General features: G+C 42.9%; 1 protein-coding gene across 6 annotated transcripts in view; it reads right to left on the reverse strand.

Annotated features, from left to right (window-relative positions):
- The window catches only part of smarca2 (SWI/SNF related BAF chromatin remodeling complex subunit ATPase 2), a 133,943-nt gene that overhangs the window by 107,172 nt on the left and 8,401 nt on the right, over positions 1–18,370 (reverse strand). For 5 of the 6 annotated variants that reach the window (XM_072590663.1, XM_072590682.1, XM_072590672.1 and 2 more), the window contains exon 2: positions 5,276–5,537. In XM_072590663.1, coding sequence (XP_072446764.1) covers positions 5,276–5,503 — 228 coding nt within the window. In that variant the 5' untranslated portion in view covers positions 5,504–5,537. Of the gene's footprint in view, positions 1–5,275; positions 5,538–16,018; positions 16,037–18,370 lie in introns of those variants that run through there. The other variant, XM_072590656.1, reaches the window with a different exon arrangement.

An 18,370-nucleotide genomic window follows, 5' to 3' on the forward strand; every position in this document is an offset into this window, starting at 1 on the left:
AAGCATAGGCCAGATAATTTCTTTTACTCTCCATAAAGTTTTGACTGAAATGTAAGATTTGACTTCTTGGTGTGCTGTCAGAATACCTCAACACGACTGGCTGCTTACCTTGCTTGATTGCATTATTGTTGCTGGATGTCTGTAGATCCCTTTGAATTGAAACCAGATTCCAACAGGCATCAGAAAAAGAAAAATTTATGTCGCAAAACTGATTAACCTTTGGGCATAGATTTCTTCAAGGACAAAAACAAGTACCACTGATGGTGATACTTGCATTTTTAAACAAATCATTATTTGCGATTTATGATCCCTCCACCTATATTTCTTTTCAAAAGGTATGTGAACTCATCCTTTTATCAACCTGTAACACCACTTGTTTAATGTTACTAAAGCTAATTTGCTAACAACGCACCCATTCTGACAGTTTGTATCTTCCTGTACCTGGTTGCATGTCCCAAAATTTCCTGATTTAGTGAGATCTACAAGTTCAGAAATGTTCTATCTTATTCCAAGATCCAAAGCATTTATGCAAATGAAGAGCAAGAAGCTTTGCTCAGCCCTGGAGTTAAGCAGTCTGGGAAGAATGTCAAAAACTGAAGCAGGGCCAGAGCAAGCAGCTGATTCGGGAGTCTTTATGCTATTTTTATCACTTATAATTTTCTAAAATCTTTATTTTGGATTTATTGTTTGTAAGGGATGGTGCAGAGGCCCAGAGAAAGGCCCTGTAATGTGTATTTTAATTGTAAAGGCAGGAAAGGGGTTTAATTTAAGAGGGTAAGTGAGAGGAGCTGAGCTTGAGGTGTTCTTCTCCTGCTCTATGTGGAAAGTCAGCCACAGTTCTAGTGCCCCTGGGACCAGAATGTGGACAGGAAGAATCTCCAGCTACTGCTCCTAGAAGAGTTAGAATTTTAAGTTGTTTGACAGGGTAAATGTGAGCGGCTGTTCCCCTTATTGCAGGGCCAGAGGGCATTGTGTCAGAATTGAAGGTACAAATATAAGACTGACATGAGGAAGATTTTTTTCTGAGGGTTGAGTGTCTTTAGAACTCCTTGTCACAAAGCTGTGGGAGCAGAGTCCTAGCGTACAGTGAATTCTGATATAGATAGATAGTTTCTTGATCAGTAGGTGAATGAAAGTTAACAGGGAAAATGCAGAAAAGTAGCTGTGAAGAGTATTGGATTAGCTGTGATCCTATTGAATGGCAGAGCAGCTTCAAGGGGCCAAACTGAGCTTCAGAACTGGAGTGGAGCTGGAGAATCTGAAGCCTGCATCTATCATGGATAGCACATACAGAGTGGTGGTCACTCCGCGGGATCAGATTCACAGGCAAGGAGGAAATGGATGACAGATGGGCAAAGCAAGTGGACTAGACAGGTAGGGCAGGAGTATCCCAAGGCCGTTCCTCTGCAAAACTGATATTCTGCTTTACATATTTTTTTGGATAGTGGTGGGGGGGCGGCGGAGATACCTCTCAGAGGTAATTAACAATGGCCAATCTCATTGCATACGGTTGGGCTCTGCTGCAAGGGGAGGAGGAATAAGTATGGGAAGATTACAATAACAAGGGATTCAATCATAAGGGAAGTAGATAGACGTTTCTGTGGCTGCAAACAAGACTCCAGGCATGTAGCCTCACAGACACTAGGGTCAGAGATATCTCGGAGCAGTTAAAGGACATTCTGATGTGATAGGGCAAACAGCTAATGGTCATAGTACATAAAAACACCAACGACAAAAAAAAAAGATAAGAACCTAAAGCAGAGTATAGGGAGTTAAGAAACAAGCTAAAAGTAGAAAATGTCAAAAGGTAGTGATCTCAGGATTGTTATCAGAGCCACGTGCTAGTCAGAGTAGAACCAGCAGGATATATCGGTTGAATAAGGGCTGGAGAAATGAAGCAAGAGAGAGGGGTTCAGATTCCTGCGACATTGATATTAGTTCTGAGAAAATGGGACCAGTAGAAGTTGAATGAGTTACATCTGGGCAGGACCAGAATTGATAGATATGGGGATTTCTTTGCTCATGCAACTGGGGAGGGTTTAAACTGAAAGGGTGCAGGATTGGAAAGTTCAGGGAGAGAAGAGAGAGAAACAATTAAAAAAAAAGAATTCGCTGCACATCACTTTTTCAAGGGCAAGAATCAAACAGTGTCACAGTACAAAATAGTGCAAGTAGAAATAAAATTATTAGAAAAGACCTTGTGCCTTAATGCACAGAGAATTTGCAATAAAATAGATCAGTTAGTTTTGCAAATAGATGTAAAGGAATATGATAATAATTGGAATTAAAGAGATGTGGTTGTAGGGTGGCCCAGGGGAACCTAATATGCAAGACTATTCACTTTTTTCAAAAAGGTGAACAAAGACGATAAGGAGATTGGGTAACACTACTGTTTAAACAGTCCATCAGTTTAATAGTGAGGAGGGATATTAGCTCTGCTGAAGTGGAATCTGTTTGGGTAGAACTTAGAAACATCAAAGGACAGGAAACAATAGTGGGGGTTGTGTATAGGCCCCCCAAACTATAGTAGTATCTACAGGGTAAGGCATTAAACAGGAAATTAGAAACACAAACAATAAAGGTACAGCTGTAATTACGGGCGAATTTAATGTGAATATAGATTGGGAAAATCAAAACATTAACAATACCACAGAGAAGGAATTTCTGGAGTGTGTATGAGATAGTGCCTCAATGTATTGATCCTGAAAACTAACTCATTGACAGGTCACCCTAGAATGGGTATTGCATAATGAGAAAGGAATAATTAGAAATCTAGCTGTGCAAAGCCTCTTGGGGTACAACAATTATAATTGACAGAATTCATCCTTAAGATGCAGAGCGATGTAGTTGATTTTAAGACTAGGGTCTTGAATCTAAAAAGAGGAATCTATGACAGTATGAGGTGGGAGCTGGTTATGATAGATTATCAACATTACTTAAAAGGAATGGCGATGGCTAGACAATGACAAACATTTAAAGACTGCATAGAGGAGAGATACAATTGTTCAGACCTGTCTGGCACAAAAATAACACAGGAAAGGTGGCCTGACCGTGGCTAATGAAGGAAGTTAGAGATAATATTAGATTCAAGAAAAGGGTGTACAAATTTGCCAATGAGAGCAGAACTGAGAATTGGGAGCAGTTTAAATTTTGACAAAAGGAAGATAAAGGGATAGATTAAGAGGGGGAATAAACTGAGTATAATAGTAAACTTATGGGGAACACACCTATAGAAACCTTTGCAATCAGTTTGAACATGAAGAAAAATAATTAAGACAAAATGTAGGTCCCTTAGGTCAGACATAGAGGAACTTATAAGATCGAAGAGGTGACAGATCAATAAAACACATATTTTGGTTTCATCTTCACAAAGGGGGACACAAATAACATCAAAAAGATGTTGAAAAACACAAGGTCTAGCGATAGGGAGGAACTGAAGAATCTTAATAAGTAGGGAAGTGCTGTTGAGGAAATTAATGGGATTAATGGTTGATAAATTCCCAGAATACTTAAGGAAGTGGCCTGAGAAATATTGAGTGCAAAGGTTGTCATCTTTCAAGATTTTATAGACTCAGAAATAGTTTCTATAGATTTGAGGAAAGCAAATATAAACCCACTATTTAAAATAGAGGTAGAGAAAATAGGAAGACTTGACATCAATAGGAGGAAAAATGCTAGAGTTCATTACAAAAGATTTATCAGCAGAGTACTTTGAAAAGTGACAGGATCAGACAGTCAACGTGGATTATTGATAAAGGAAACCATGCTAGAAAAATCTACTGGAATTTGTCAAGGATGCTAGGAGAGTTGATCAAAAGGAAGCCCGTGGATATTGGTTACTTGGACTTTCAGAGGGCTTTCAGTAACATCTGCTTAAGAGATTAGCACGTAAAATTAAACTACATCGGAATGGGGACAGTGTACTGGCAAGAATAGAGAACTAGCTGGCAAATAGGAAACCAAGTGCAGGAATAAACAGGCCGTTTTCCAAGTGGTAGCCAGTGACCTGGAGTACCACAGGGATCAATGCTTGAACCACCGCTATTCGCAATATATGTATTAATGATTTAGATGAAGAAACTAAATGTGATGTCTCCAAGTTTGCAGACAATATAGCTAGGCGGGAGGGTGAACTGCGAGGAGGGTGCAGAGATGTTTCACTAATTTGGACAATTTGAGTCAGTAGACAAATGCAAGGCAGATGAAGTATAACATGGATGAACGTATGGTTATCCACTTCGATGGCAACATCACGAAGGTTGATTATCTGAATTGCAATAGATTTTGAAAAACAGGGATGCAATGAGATGTGATTGCCCTTGTACACCAGTTGCTGAAAGCAAGCATGCAGGTGCAGCAGGCAGTGAAAAAGACAAATAGCTCTTTGGCCTTCATAGCGAGAGGATTTGAGAGCAGGACTGGGTATGTCATTCTGCAATTATAATGCTCTTCCACAAAAAGCAACTGAAGCCTAAACTCTCAATGTTTTCAAGAACAAGTTGGATGAATTCCTTATGTGTATGGGCAGAATGTGGAACATTCCAATTTGGATGATCTGCCACGATCATATTGTATTGTAGAGCAGGCTTGATGGGTCAAATAGCCTGCTCTATGCACATTTTCCATGTTTCTACATTTCCAATTTAAAGTGACTTAATATTAGAAGAAGAAAGTAGAAAATAGACAATGTCCATCATGTTAGTCTCTTTGGACAAAGACCAATGTCAAATAGTTACTTAATACCTTTGCACTGTCCTTATCTGTGTTTATTATGTCTAACCCTTAAGGTGTCCTTCATTCGTTATTCAAGTGTCTGCATTATTTTAAAATACAATCACATAAATGCTTTAAATCAATATAACTTCCATTTGAAGTTCCTTGATTTTGATAGTTTAATTAATTTCAGATGAATTACACTGCAAAAGATCCCAACCTTGGAAAAGCTCCAGGGCCATATGTGAAAGAATTTTTTTTTAACTTTTAAGTTAAAAATATCTGTTCAAAATATCTGCAATAATCTATATTATGACATACCCAGATAAATCAACAACTAAAGCTAAAAAGTTACAAATGAACACAAATACAAAAATTTGCAAATAAGAACAGAGAATTCTGGAAATACCACAGGTTTGGCAAAATCAAGAGCGAAAATCTTGGTTTAAACAAGGAATGCAATCCTTTATCGGAATTGATTTGCTTTAAATTATCACTCATACTATGTGTTTTAGTACATATTTCACAGCTAATAGTTTTGAGTTTACTTCAACATTGTTACCTTGTGCATCTGATGCATGCTGTCCTGCTGGTACTCATTCGGACCCTGGGGTGGTATTGAATGGGTCACGTTTGACGGTCCTGGACTCGGGCCCATCATACTATGTACTGAACCTGGCGAGGGTCCCGGTCCTGGGCTTGGGCCAAGAATAGGCCCAGGAGATGGACCTGGGCCTGGTGAAGGTCCAGGGTGGGGCATCCCACCAGAGGGATCTGTAGGAGTCGACATCTATGCCAGTTTTGCTTGGTATCTTGGAGAAATTCTATTAGAAAGAACAAATATTTGAACATAAATTTATTCTCAAAAAGATTATTTTACTTATCAATATCTTCCAACCAATAACTCAATGGTTTGAAAGGCACACAGTAATATTTTCAAATAACTCCTTTCATTGCACATTCCCAGTTAATAAAAGGAAAATGTTCACACATCTGCATGAAAAGAACTAGTTGTTAGCAAAACGATTCCTGATTCTATGTCCCGAGAACCGTTGCAAAGTAACAACCATCACATAAATCGCTGGCTTAGTCACAAGAAATCTTAATGTGAAAAATAGATGGCGACAAAAGCAATGTTACACCTGCCATTTTGCACCAACTCGATCAGATTACATTTGCCTAATGTGTCCATTTTCTTACATGGTGTAGTATTCAATTATGACTTTTTCCCCCCACTTGTGTTAAGATATTATTTTTAGTCATTGGGATTTCCATAAATTCTCACACAAACTACAGAGAATAGAAGACTGCACAGCAGTTTACATACATTATGGAATTATGCATACCCACATCTGTGCTTTCATGCTAGACTACCCACAATTTCAGACCTCTGAAAAGCAAAATATTATATGCATAAGATATCAGAGCTATCATTTTAGAAGCTGTTTTTCTATGGCATGCGCTAAAGCAAATCTAGAAAATGTCTTTAGCCATAGTATTCATGATTACTGCCAGAACTCAAAGGCCTTTACTTATTGATATTATCCCAAGCATTTTACGATTTGTAAATTTGAAACAGACCAAAAATAAAAGGACTCAGCACAATAACAAGGACTGATGCAGATTTTAACATTTTTTAAAGAGTGCAACAGTACGTAATATTGTCTACAGTATGAATAGGAAATCAAATTTACATCCTTATTACAAGAGATTGACAACTGCATTGTTCGGAGGAGGCTGCACCATTGTTGACAGGCTTCAGTCTACAAGGTTATTCAGGGAGACAGGAGAGGGAAACAAGGGTAAAAACAAAAGAAATGAGAAACACGATGCACAGAGGATTCAAGGGCAAGAATCAGACAGTGCCACAGTGCAAAATAGTGCAATCGGAACTTGTATCTTCACGTGCGAAGCGTCTGCAAATAATAATTAATAAACACCAATTATTTAGTAAAATCTCTATTAAAAAGATGCACAGAGAGAATGCATTCTGCAAGTACATGGTGATTTTTATTCAGTTATTTTATTTCAGGTGTGGAACTAGGAACAGTCAATCAAATGTTAATTTGTTTGGTCTTCAGATTGAATTCCTGAATGTCTGGGAAGTGAGGTAGACTGGCAAAAAGAGAAAAAGTACAGCAGTTTAACTTCACATCCATCAAAGTATATGATAAGAATGAAATATTCCTTTCCCTTACGTAAAGAGACATTAATAAAAATAGCCTAGAAATGAACTAACTTTAATAAACATGAGGTGACAAATAAACAATCACACAAGCTGCAGGTGAAAGGCTTTACTATTGACAGTTGACTAGTTTGCAAGGTTTAGCTACATCATTTATAAACTGTAGAACACCAAACTAGAACCCAACACTATAAGTTTATTTGCTGATATCACCAAGTAAAAAAACATACAATTTAATTTCTACCGTTTTACTGGTCAGCCATTAATGCCACTCTTTAAAAAAACTCTTTCAAAGAAAATCAGACAAAATAAGAAATTAAATCTTGCTAGTATCAATTGTGAAGAAACAGGTGAAAAAATGTATTTGGATTTCTTTGTTTACTCTGGAGGGAGCTACAATGACAGAATAGTAACTTCCTGCAGTGTAAAAAATTGAGGTGCCAGTTTAATTTTCTCCCTCAGGGTTCCCTAGCCCTTATCCCTGAACCACCAGCTGTTGCAGTGAAAAACTGTGCACTTTCAGTACTTGGCATGTTTGAGTGACAGTCACTGATGTGCCTCAAACCCAAAGCTACAACTGTTCAAACCAACTGTTTTAGCTTCCTTTGTTAGGATAATCCGGGCAAAATAGATTCAGAATATCAGAATTCATCAAGGATTAACCAAAGAAAATGTCTCCCATTATATTTTGCTAAATGAGGGCAGACATGGAGTTTGACTTTCTTAATTAGACTCAAACTTCCATCTTATTTTCTACTTTTGAAAAATGATCAAAGTTCTATTTCTACACTGTCTTCAAATCCTAAAACAATTCCAAGTATTTTACAGCCACTGAATTACACTGAAGCCTAATCACAGCTGTCTCATTGGATATAAATTAGTGGTTTGTGCCAAAGTCTGACAACCTGAAAGGACAGAAATTAATTTGCTTTGGCCAGGACACTAGAGGGGCCACTTGCCATAAATATTACCATTTGCATTATTCTGAAAAAGGTAAGCAGGGAATCAGCTTAACCTCTCACCCGAAAAATCTGAACTCTCTATTTCCAAAGTACAAAGCCCTAAAACAACAAACTACATTACTAAGATCCTAAATCCTTTAGCCTATGATCATCTGACTCAAAAACAAACTAACTCCTCGAATGTGAACCATTATCTTATTTCATTCTCTTCACAGCCATGCCTTTCCCACTGTCTGCAACTTTATTCACCCTTAACAGCCCAATGAAAACTCAAATTCTATTGACTCTAATCCCTCGTTGTGTCTCACTGTTATCAATTACATATGTAGCCGTCCTGCCAACCCTTTGGAATTCCCTTGCTCAGCTCCACTGACTCAAATTCATCTCTATTATTTAGACCGTCATCAAACTCCACGATTCTGAGAAATACGATTTACATGCAGCTGAACAGGCAAGGACTGATTAGCACCACACTCTCGACACATGGGATTCAGGGTGAGCTTGGCAATAGGAGACAGGATGGCGGTGGAGGGTTGTTTTACCGACTGGAGACCTGTGACCAGCGATATTCCACGTTTAGGAGCAGGTGTGGACTGCAGATGCTGGAGATTAGTGTCACGATTGAGGTGCTGGACAGCAGGTCAGGCAGCACCTGAGGAGCAGGAAAATCAACGTTTCGGGCAAAAGCCTTCCACCAGGAAGGATGTTCCACTTTTGTCTGTCATTTATAAAAAAACACTTTGGGTGAGAATATAGGAAGCATGGTAAATAAGATTGTGGATAACATCAGAATTGGTGATATAGTGGATGGTGAAGAAGGTTATCTAAGATTACAGAGATCTTGATCAATTGGGTCAACGGGCTGAAGAGTGGCAGATGGGAGCTTAATTTGGATAAACATGAGGTAATGCATTTTGGTAAAACAAACAAGGGCAAGACTTATACAGTTAATGGTAGGGCCCTGGATAGCTTTGGAGAGCAGACTTGCCTGGGGTTCATGTACATAATTCTTTGAAATTTGCACCACAGGTTGACAGGGTGATGAATAAGGCATTTAATATGATTGCCTTCACTACTGAGACATCTGAGTATAGGACGTCATGTTGAGATTGGACAGGACATCAGAGTATACAGGGGAACCTCGATTATCCAAATATCAATTATCTGAATTTCCAATTATCTGAATAAGATCTCAAGGTCCCATAAAAACATTACATCAAAGAGGTAAGTGTATTTGGATTACCTGTACTGAAGAACATGTGAAAACACTGGCAAAAACAAAGATACACAAGAAACTCAAGCAACAGCATCTGGAATTTTTAACATAAGGATCAGTTACATAGCCCTTTGCTTTATTCCTGTCAATTCATGAAAAGAAATGGCAGAGAAAATAAACACATGCATGAGGCGGTGCTTCTATCTTTCTATCACGACACTGAGCTCAGTAGAAACTGATAAATACTCTTGTGATGGTAGAAGCTGTTCAGGACCTTGCTTCATGCTGGGATTTCATATATTGATGCAATGGTTTAGTCCTTCTCAGTTTAACCTGCAATTTGCAAAATGCAAAGAGGAGTTTTTTTTAAAATAGCAGCTTCCTCAAAATTATAGATTTAAACAAGCTCTCCGGTAAATTAAATCATATGGCTTCCCTTGTTTAAGATCAAATTGATTATCCAAATAATCAATTATCCGAATAAAATAATGGAGGTTCCTCTATATTTAAGACAGAGATAGATAGGTTCTTGAGTATCAAGAGGATCAAGGGTTACAGAGAGAAAGCAGGAGAATGGGGTTGAGAAATTTATCAGCCATGATTGGATGGCAGAGCATTCTCGATTGGCTGAATGGCCTAATCTCTGTTCCAGTGTCTTATGGATGTTGGTGAGGCCTCTTCTGGAGTACTGTGTGCTGTTCTGGTGACCCTGTTATAGGAAGGAGAGTTTTAAATTGGCGAGGGTTCAGAAAATATATACCAGGATGTTAACGGGAATGGAGGGTTTAAGTTATAAAAACAGGCTGGATAGGTTCGGACTTCTTTCACTGGGGCATGGATGGTTGAGGGGTGACCTTTTTGATGTTTGTAAGACCATGAAGGGCACAGATAAGGTGAACTGCAAGGGCCTTTTCCCTATAGTGGGTGAATTCAAAACTGGGGGCACGTCTTTAATATGAGAGGAGAAAGCCTTTAAAAACACAAGGGGTAACTTTTTTTTTTAAAAAAGCCGAGTTGGTATGTGGAATGAACTGCCAGAGGAAGTGCTGGAATCAGGTACAGTTACAACATTGAAAAGATATTTGGATAAGTACATGAATGAAAGCTTTGGAGGCATATGAGCCAAACATAAGTAAGTGGGGCTAGTTTACTTTGGGAACTTGGTTGGTGTGAACTAGTTGGACGAAAGGATTGGTTTCTGTGCTGTAAGACTAACTACCACAAAGCCAAAATAAAACATTTAAAAGGAAAACAGTAAATAGAAACAAAGAAAACAAGTGCATTGGGCTATTGTGCCCTTCAAGCCTGCTCCGCCATATGTGACCAAGGCTGTTCATCCAATTCAGTACCCTGTTCCTAGTTTCACCCCATATCCTTTCATTCATTTAGCCCGAACAATATTCTCCAACTCCTTGAAATATCCAGCGTTTTGGGTTCAACCACTTTCCGTGGCATGAGAATTCCACTGTCTTGGTTTAATTGTACTAACTAACAGCTCTAATGAAGTAGCTTGGTATTAAGTTCTTGTCTCTTTACAAAGTTAATAACTGAAATAAGTAGACTGTCTTAATGAGGAAAGATTGCACTGGTTGGGCTAGCTGTCAGTAGAGTTTTATCAAGTGAGGGGAGATTTGATCTAAATTTTCCTGAATGGTCTTGACACGGTAGATGTGGAAAGGATAGTTAGTCTTCTGAATGAATCCACAACCAAGGGACTCTCTTTTAAAATTAGTGTTGTCATTTAGGAGATGGAGATATGAGGGGAATTTTTTTCTCTCAGATATTGTGGAACTCTGCCTCAGAAAGTGATGCAAGTGGGGTCATTGAATATTTTTAAACAGCGAGGTAGATAGATTCTTGTTGTGCAAGGGAATTAAAGGCTTTTGGGAATGGATAGGAATGTGGAATTTAAAACATAAATGGCAGAGTAAGGGCTGAATTGTGTACGACTGCTCATAATTCATAAACTTCTAAGCATTACAGTATTGTGATCAGTATCACTGAAATGCAAAGCAACAAGAATTTATATTTGCATACGGGCTTGATGAAAAGTTTCACAAAGACAGGAGTGCATAAGTAGACATAAGTAGGAAGCTGAATACTTGGCAATTAATAATGTCATCATGACTCTCCCTATAAATAAAGAAAAATGGAGGATCAAAGATGGCTCCTAGGGATACTTTGTAGGTAAATATACACAGGTGGAAAGAGAAGCCATCAATCTTCTAACTAATATCAAACCAGCAAGAGTAGAACCAGTATTTATAATTATTTGGTTGCAAATGTACATTTTCAAGAGATCTTAGGTAAAATAAATGAAAGGCTGAAAGAGCAAATGTGACAGCAGGACCAATACAGCAAGCAATTTTTGAAACAATAAGCACAGTACAAAATAAGGGATGAAAGTAAACGAAGACAAGTACAAGTATTTAATAATCAAGGCACAGAAACTTGAAGTAATGTTGGTCAGTAAGGCTTAATAACAAGCAAGCAGGATAACTGCAGAGTTTTTGGCAATTTTAAGTTTACGAAGCAGACCAGCAAGATCAGAGTAGTAATCAACATTGAAGTTGACAAAAGGCATGTAATGTGACTTTAGCAGCAATGTAAGAGATCACAGTCGACACTATATATGATAGAACTGACATGGAGTTGAACAGAAAGCAGATGCACTCTGATTCACCATCAGACAATGGCCAAATAGTCAATGGGAAGAGGTGTGTTTATTCTTTTCCTCTATTAATGTAGAAGAAAATGTAGACTCTCCTAAAACTACATATTATCATATGTTTGTTTGCTTCTCCAAAAGGAGTTTGTAAAAGCTGGTGGGAAGGTGAAGTTGGGTATCATGTGAACACAGATGGAAGCTGAATACTTGGCAATTAATAATGTCATCATGACTCTCCCTATAAATAAAGAAAAATGGAGGATCAAAGATGGCTCCTAGGGATACTTTGTAGGTAAATATACACAGGTGGAAAGAGAAGCCATCAATCTTCTAACTAATATCAAACCAGCAACAGTAGAACCAAGTATTTTTAAATTCATTTGTGAGATGCGGGCATCACTATCTGACCAGCATTTATTGCCCGTCCCTAGTTGCCCATGAGAAGATGGCACTGAGCTGCCTTCTTGAACTGCTGCAGTCCACCTACTGTGGGTTGACCTACAATGCCCTTAGAGAGGGATTTCCAGGATTCTGACCCAGCGACAGTGAAGAAATGGCGATATATTTCCAGTCAGAAGGAGTGGCTTGGAGAGGAACTTGAAGAAGGTGGCATGCCCATCTATCTGCTGCCTTTGTCCTTCTAGAGGGAAGTGGTTGTCAGTTTGGAAAGTGCTACCTGAGGATCTTTGGTAAATTTTTGTAGTGTATCTTGTAGATTGTACACACACTGCTACTGCTGAGTAGTGGTGAAGGAGAGTATGGATGCTTGTGGATGTGGTGCCAATCAACATGCTGCTTTGTCCTGGATGGTATCAGGTTTCTTGAGTGTGGACAGTTCAAAGAGCTAAGTGATGGAGGAAAGGCGTTGGCACACAGTCAGTACCGTACCAAAGGCATTTATAATAAAAGAAAGATAGATTTTACACCTGCTGTAATTCCCAGTATAAAATGATTAACATAGATTGTATAAAATGTTTTGCCAAATACATGTAATAATTTTCCAGGTGTCCTCAGTGAAGAATGGCAAGAAAGAAAGGTGTAGGCCCTCACACTGGTTAGGCCACCGTTGGAATATTGTGTGCAATTCTGGTCTCCTTCCTATTGGAAACAATGTTGTGAAACTTGAAAGGGTTCAGAAAAGATTTACAAGAACATTGCCAGGGTTGGACGATTTGAGGCATTGGGAGAGGTTGAATAGGCTAGGGCTGTTTTCCCTGGAGCGTTGGAGGCTGAGGGGTGACCTCATAGAGGTTTATAAAATCATGAGGGGCATGGATAGGGTAAATAGGCAAAGTCTTTTCCCTGGGGTGGGGGAGGGCATAGGTTTAGGGTGAGAGGGGAAAGATATAAAAGAGACCTAGGGGGCAACTTTTTCACATAGAGGGTGGTACGTGTACAGGATGAGTTGCCAGAGGAAGTGGTGGAGGCTGGTACAATTGCAACATTTAAAAGGTATCTGGATGGGTATATGAATAGGAAGGGTTTGGAGGGATATGGGCTGGGTGCTGGCAGGTGGGACGAGATTGGGTTGGGATATCTGGTCAGCATGGACAGGTTGGACCAAAGGGTCTGTTTCCGTGCTGTACATCTCATAAATCTAATTGCTGGAGAAACTCAGCAGGTCTAGCAACATCTGTGGAGAGAAAGCACAGTTAAACATTTCATGTCCAGTGATCTTTCTTTAGAACTGATTGTAACTACGACTCACCTCGGCACAATGCTGCAAAATCAGAGTGAGAATAAGCTACCGTTTTGCTTTAAAGCCAAGGTGAAATATTACTGAAACAATTGTTCAAGTAACACAAAAAAAACGCTTTTAGGAAAAGGTTTCTAAACTGGGACGAACAGTCTCCCAACCCTACTTTCAGCTCTTCATCATAGTTGTAGAGTTGTTGAGGTCCAAAGCACAGAAAAAGACCCTTCGACCTGTCCAGTTTCCATTGGTCAAAGACAAAAAAATCCTGATGATTCTAATCTCATTTTTCAGCATTTAGCCTTGAATATCTTAGCATCGCAGGGGCACAACTAAATATTTCTTAAAAAATGAGGATTTCTGCTTCTAATACCATTACAGGCAATGAGTTCAAAATTCCTGCCATACTCTGGGTGATTTTTCTTTCCTTGCAGCCCCTCCAGACCTCCTATCCCTCACCTTAAATTCATGCCACTGGTCATTGATTGCTCCATCAAGCGAAAATGTTCCCCCCCATCCACCCTGTCTGTCCCTTTCATAATTTTACACATCTCAAACATGTCCTTTCTCTACCCTAGTACATCCAAATCTTCCTTCATAACCAAAACTCGCCAGTCCAGGCAACATCCTGGTAAGTCTCTTCTGCATCCTTTCCACATTTCTTCCATAACATGGAAGCCGGAACTGCAAACAATACTTTTAGCTGCGCCATAACCAATGTTTTATACAGCTACCACAGAATCATAACAACTGTCAAGCTTCAAAACAAAATCATAGCATGAAAAGGCTTGGAAGCCTTGCTTTACACACTTTCTTGAAGCATTAGAATGCAGCACAGATTTATCAACCTCAGATGGCATATTACCTAAGAAATTCCCAAAGTTGTTTAACTATCTTTAGTTCTTGGTGTACAGTTTTTCATTTTTTGTCTCATCGTACTGCAGATGAAATGTTATAATTGTCCTGAACAGCAGGATACAGTAGCTAGAATAACATCGAAGTTTGAATAAATTTTTACCACTAAATTGGTTTGAAACTGATCAAACTGCTGGAGGAAATCCTGGAACAGACTCCAGGTTGTCTCTGTGTTATTACTTTAAATCTAATTTCTTTTGAAAAATAGCAAAGATAACATTGCAGTAAGTTATAGATAGAATTAAACTGGTCCAATAGACCAGTGGGCACACAATCATATATAAACCTCTTGAGCACAGTAAGCTTCTTACAGTGGAACTTATATAAAATGACAAAAATCAAAATATTACAATCAGAAAAATCTGAAAGGCACCATCAGAATTCTGTCTGTTAGCTGCAAAGATTTGTTAACTTGTTTCTACACAATAGCATTGTTTGCAATTCCCTTTTTGTAAGATTTTCTCTGCAACCTGATATTCAGACATAATAGCCATTTTATGAGGAGGGATATGTCATCATTTTATACAAGTCCTACTCTCCATTTGTGACAGCTACTGAAAATGAAGGTTACAGCCCCATACTGGCAAGATCTGCAATATTTAAAAATTAATGGCAGATCAGACCCAATTGTAATAATCAAAAGTATGCTGACTGAAATATGCAAAATTCAACCTTCTCTCTCTCTACTGAATTGCAGCCTCCGCACATAATAAAACTAACATTTTTAATAAAATAGTAGGGCGCTTCCAACCGCCAAGCTGAGCATTCTAGCCAATAAGGATGAAGCCACTTAAGTACTCACATTTCCTATATACTCTCCTGATTTCTCCCATTTTTACTTTGTGGCACCGGAAGATTTTGAAAATGTCAATCTTAGCAATATTAGCTTGTTGGTGGATAAATCCTCAACGAGAAGGACGAGATCCATTTACATCAGCAATTTAAGATATGCAAATTAATTGGAACACAAAATTAAACTTTACATCTGATCTCCAAGGCTCCTGGTATGCACATAATTGGCCCACAGGACAAAAAGCAGGAATGCAGGATGAATAAATAATAAAAATCAAGAGAAAAACAATGCTAAGGCAGGTTACCAGCTGCAGCATTGCAGCATTCAATATTGTACTTCGTTAGAAAGAATTAATTCATTGACTGTCAAGCACCATAGTATATTTCACAGAATGAGATTACATTATCGTCCTTCTCACCACAGATTCATCAGTAGTATACACAATTGATGAACCAAATGCAACTGCTAAGTATGAGCCATAGAAAAGAGACTCCCATGATTTATGACCATCACCACTGAAAATTGAAATGTAAACTCACTGCCAGATTTTTATCGTACTTAGCACGGATATTGAACGTGAATATAAATGTTTATGAAATTCACTTTCACAAATATGGATTATATGCAAGTGTAAAACAAAACAGCAGTATCACTGAACAATAAGTGATGCAGGTAAAGTTATTCTTCCATCTGCTTCATCCATTCCTCCCCACCCCACCCCACCCCCACCCCCACCCCCACCATGTCATTTAGTCTGTGTTGCAGCAAAAGATTTTATACGGCACACCAACATGCTCAGCAGAACTTTACAATGACTTTTCCTTACATTATATTCTTCAAACCCAAAATGTCACTGTCAAAAATACTGCTCACCTGATTAACAGCATTTGATCTTTTGTACATTTATAGATATTTTGCAATTAGACTCAGGTTTCCCTTTGAGCAGACCCCACAGAAAGAACAGCACAAAACAGTCTCAAAAGGGAGGAGGGATCTGGAAGATGGGGAGAAATACTGCTTGAATGAGCCAGAAAGTCAGTAGCAGGTGCCAAGAATGGGAGCTCAGGCCCAGCTGCTACTTTAAACTCCAATCTCAGGGAAGCAACTGTTCCCTGGACAGGCCTAACCATGACGGGGAGAGAGAGACAGACACACAGACAGACAGACACACACAGGGAGGAGGGGAGGCGCTCGAGGGTGAGACGGCGAAGCTGGGGCATGAAGGTGAGGCGGGGTAGTGTGAGGGTGAGGCTGCAGGGAGTGAGGTGGTGAGACGGGGGGGATGAGGGTGTGTGTGGATGAGAGGAATGGGGAGGGGGAGACTGACGGGAGGGGGAGACTGACGGGAGTCGGGAGTCGGGAGTCGGGAGTGGGGAGTGGGGAGTGGGGGGTGGGGGGGGTGGGGGGGGTGGGAGGGGGAGACTGACGGGAGTGGGGGGGGGAGTGGGGGGGGGGGAGTGGGGGGGGGGGGGGGAGTGGGGGGGGGGAGTGGGGGGGGGGGGAGTGGGGGGGGGGGGAGTGGGGGGGGGGGAGGAGTGGGGGGGGGAGTGGGGGGGGGGAGTGGGGGGGGGGAGTGGGGGGGGGGGGGAGACTGACGGAAGTGGGGGGTGGGGGAGACTGACGGAAGTGGGGGGTGGGGGAGACTGACGGGAGGGGGGTGGGGGAGACTGACGGGAGGGGGGTGGGGGAGACTGACGGGGGGGGGGAGGGGGAGATTGACGGGAGGGGGGGAGGGGGAGATTGACGGGAGGGGGGGGGAGGGGGAGACTGACGGGAGGGGGGGGGGAGGGGGAGACTGACGGGAGGGGGGGGGAGGGGGAGACTGACGGGAGGGGGGGGGAGGGGGAGACTGACGGGAGGGGGGGGGAGGGGGAGACTGACGGGAGGGGGGGGGAGGGGGAGACTGACGGGAGGGGGGGGAGGGGGAGACTGACGGGAGGGGGGGGAGGGGGAGACTGACGGGAGGGGGGGGAGGGGGAGACTGACGGGAGGGGGGGGGGAGGGAGACTGACGGGAGGGGGGGGGAGGGAGACTGACGGGAGGGGGGGGGGAGGGAGACTGACGGGAGGGGGGGGGAGGGGGAGACTGACGGGAGTGGGGGGGGGGGAGACTGACGGGAGTGGGGGGGACACTGACGGGAGTGGGGGGGGGAGGGGGAGACTGACGGGAGTGGGGGGGGAAGGCGGCGGAGGGGAGTGGGGGGGGAAGGCGGCGGAGGGGAGTGGGGGGGGAAGGCGGCGGAGGGGAGTGGGGGGGGGAAGGCGGCGGAGGGGAGTGGGGGGGGGAAGAAGGCGGAGGGGAGTGGGAGGGGGAAGAAGGCGGAGGGGAGTGGGGGGGGAGTGGGGTGGAGTGGGGGGGGGGGAAGACGGGGGGGAGTGGGGGGGGGAAGACGGGGGGGGAGTGGGGGGGGGAAGACGGGGGGGGAGTGGGGGGGGGAAGACGGGGGGGGAGTGGGGGGGGGAAGACGGGGGGGGAGTGGGGGGGGGAAGACGGGGGGGGAGTGGGGGGGGGAAGACGGGGGGGGGGAGTGGGGGGGGGAAGACGGGGGGGGGAGTGGGGGGGGAAGACGGGGGGGGGAGTGGGGGTGAAAGACGGGGGGGAGTGGGGGAGGGGAAAAACTGGGGGGAGTGGGGGGGGGAAGACTGGGGGGAGTGGGGGGGGGGGGAAGACTGGGGGGAGTGGGGGGGGGGGAAGACTGGGGGGAGTGGGGGGGGGGGAAGACTGGGGGTGTGGGGGGGTGAAGACTGGGAGGAGTGGGGGGGGGAAGACTGGGGTGGGGGGGGAAGACTGGGGTGGGGGGGGAAGACTGGGGTGGGGGGGGAAGACTGGGGGGGGGGGAAGACTGGGATGGGGGGGGGAAAACGGGGGGGGAGAAGACGGGGGGAGAGAAGACGGGGGGAGAGAAGACGGGGAGGGGGGGGGAGAGAAGACGGGGAGGGGGGAGAAGACGGGGAGGGGGGAGAAGACGGGGAGGGGGGAGAAGACGGGGAGGGGGGAGAAGACGGGGAGGGGGGAGAAGACGGGGAGGGGGGAGAAGACGGGGAGGGGGGAGAAGACGGGGAGGGGGGAGAAGACGGGGAGGGGGGAGAAGACGGGGAGGGGGGAGAAGACGGGGAGGGGGGAGAAGACGGGGAGGGGGGAGAAGACGGGGAGGGGGGAGAAGACGGGGAGGGGGGAGAAGACGGGGAGGGGGGAGAAGACGGGGAGGGGGGAGAAGACGGGGAG

This window comes from Chiloscyllium punctatum, chromosome 2, assembly GCF_047496795.1.
Source record: "Chiloscyllium punctatum isolate Juve2018m chromosome 2, sChiPun1.3, whole genome shotgun sequence".
Lineage (NCBI taxonomy): Eukaryota > Metazoa > Chordata > Chondrichthyes > Orectolobiformes > Hemiscylliidae > Chiloscyllium > Chiloscyllium punctatum.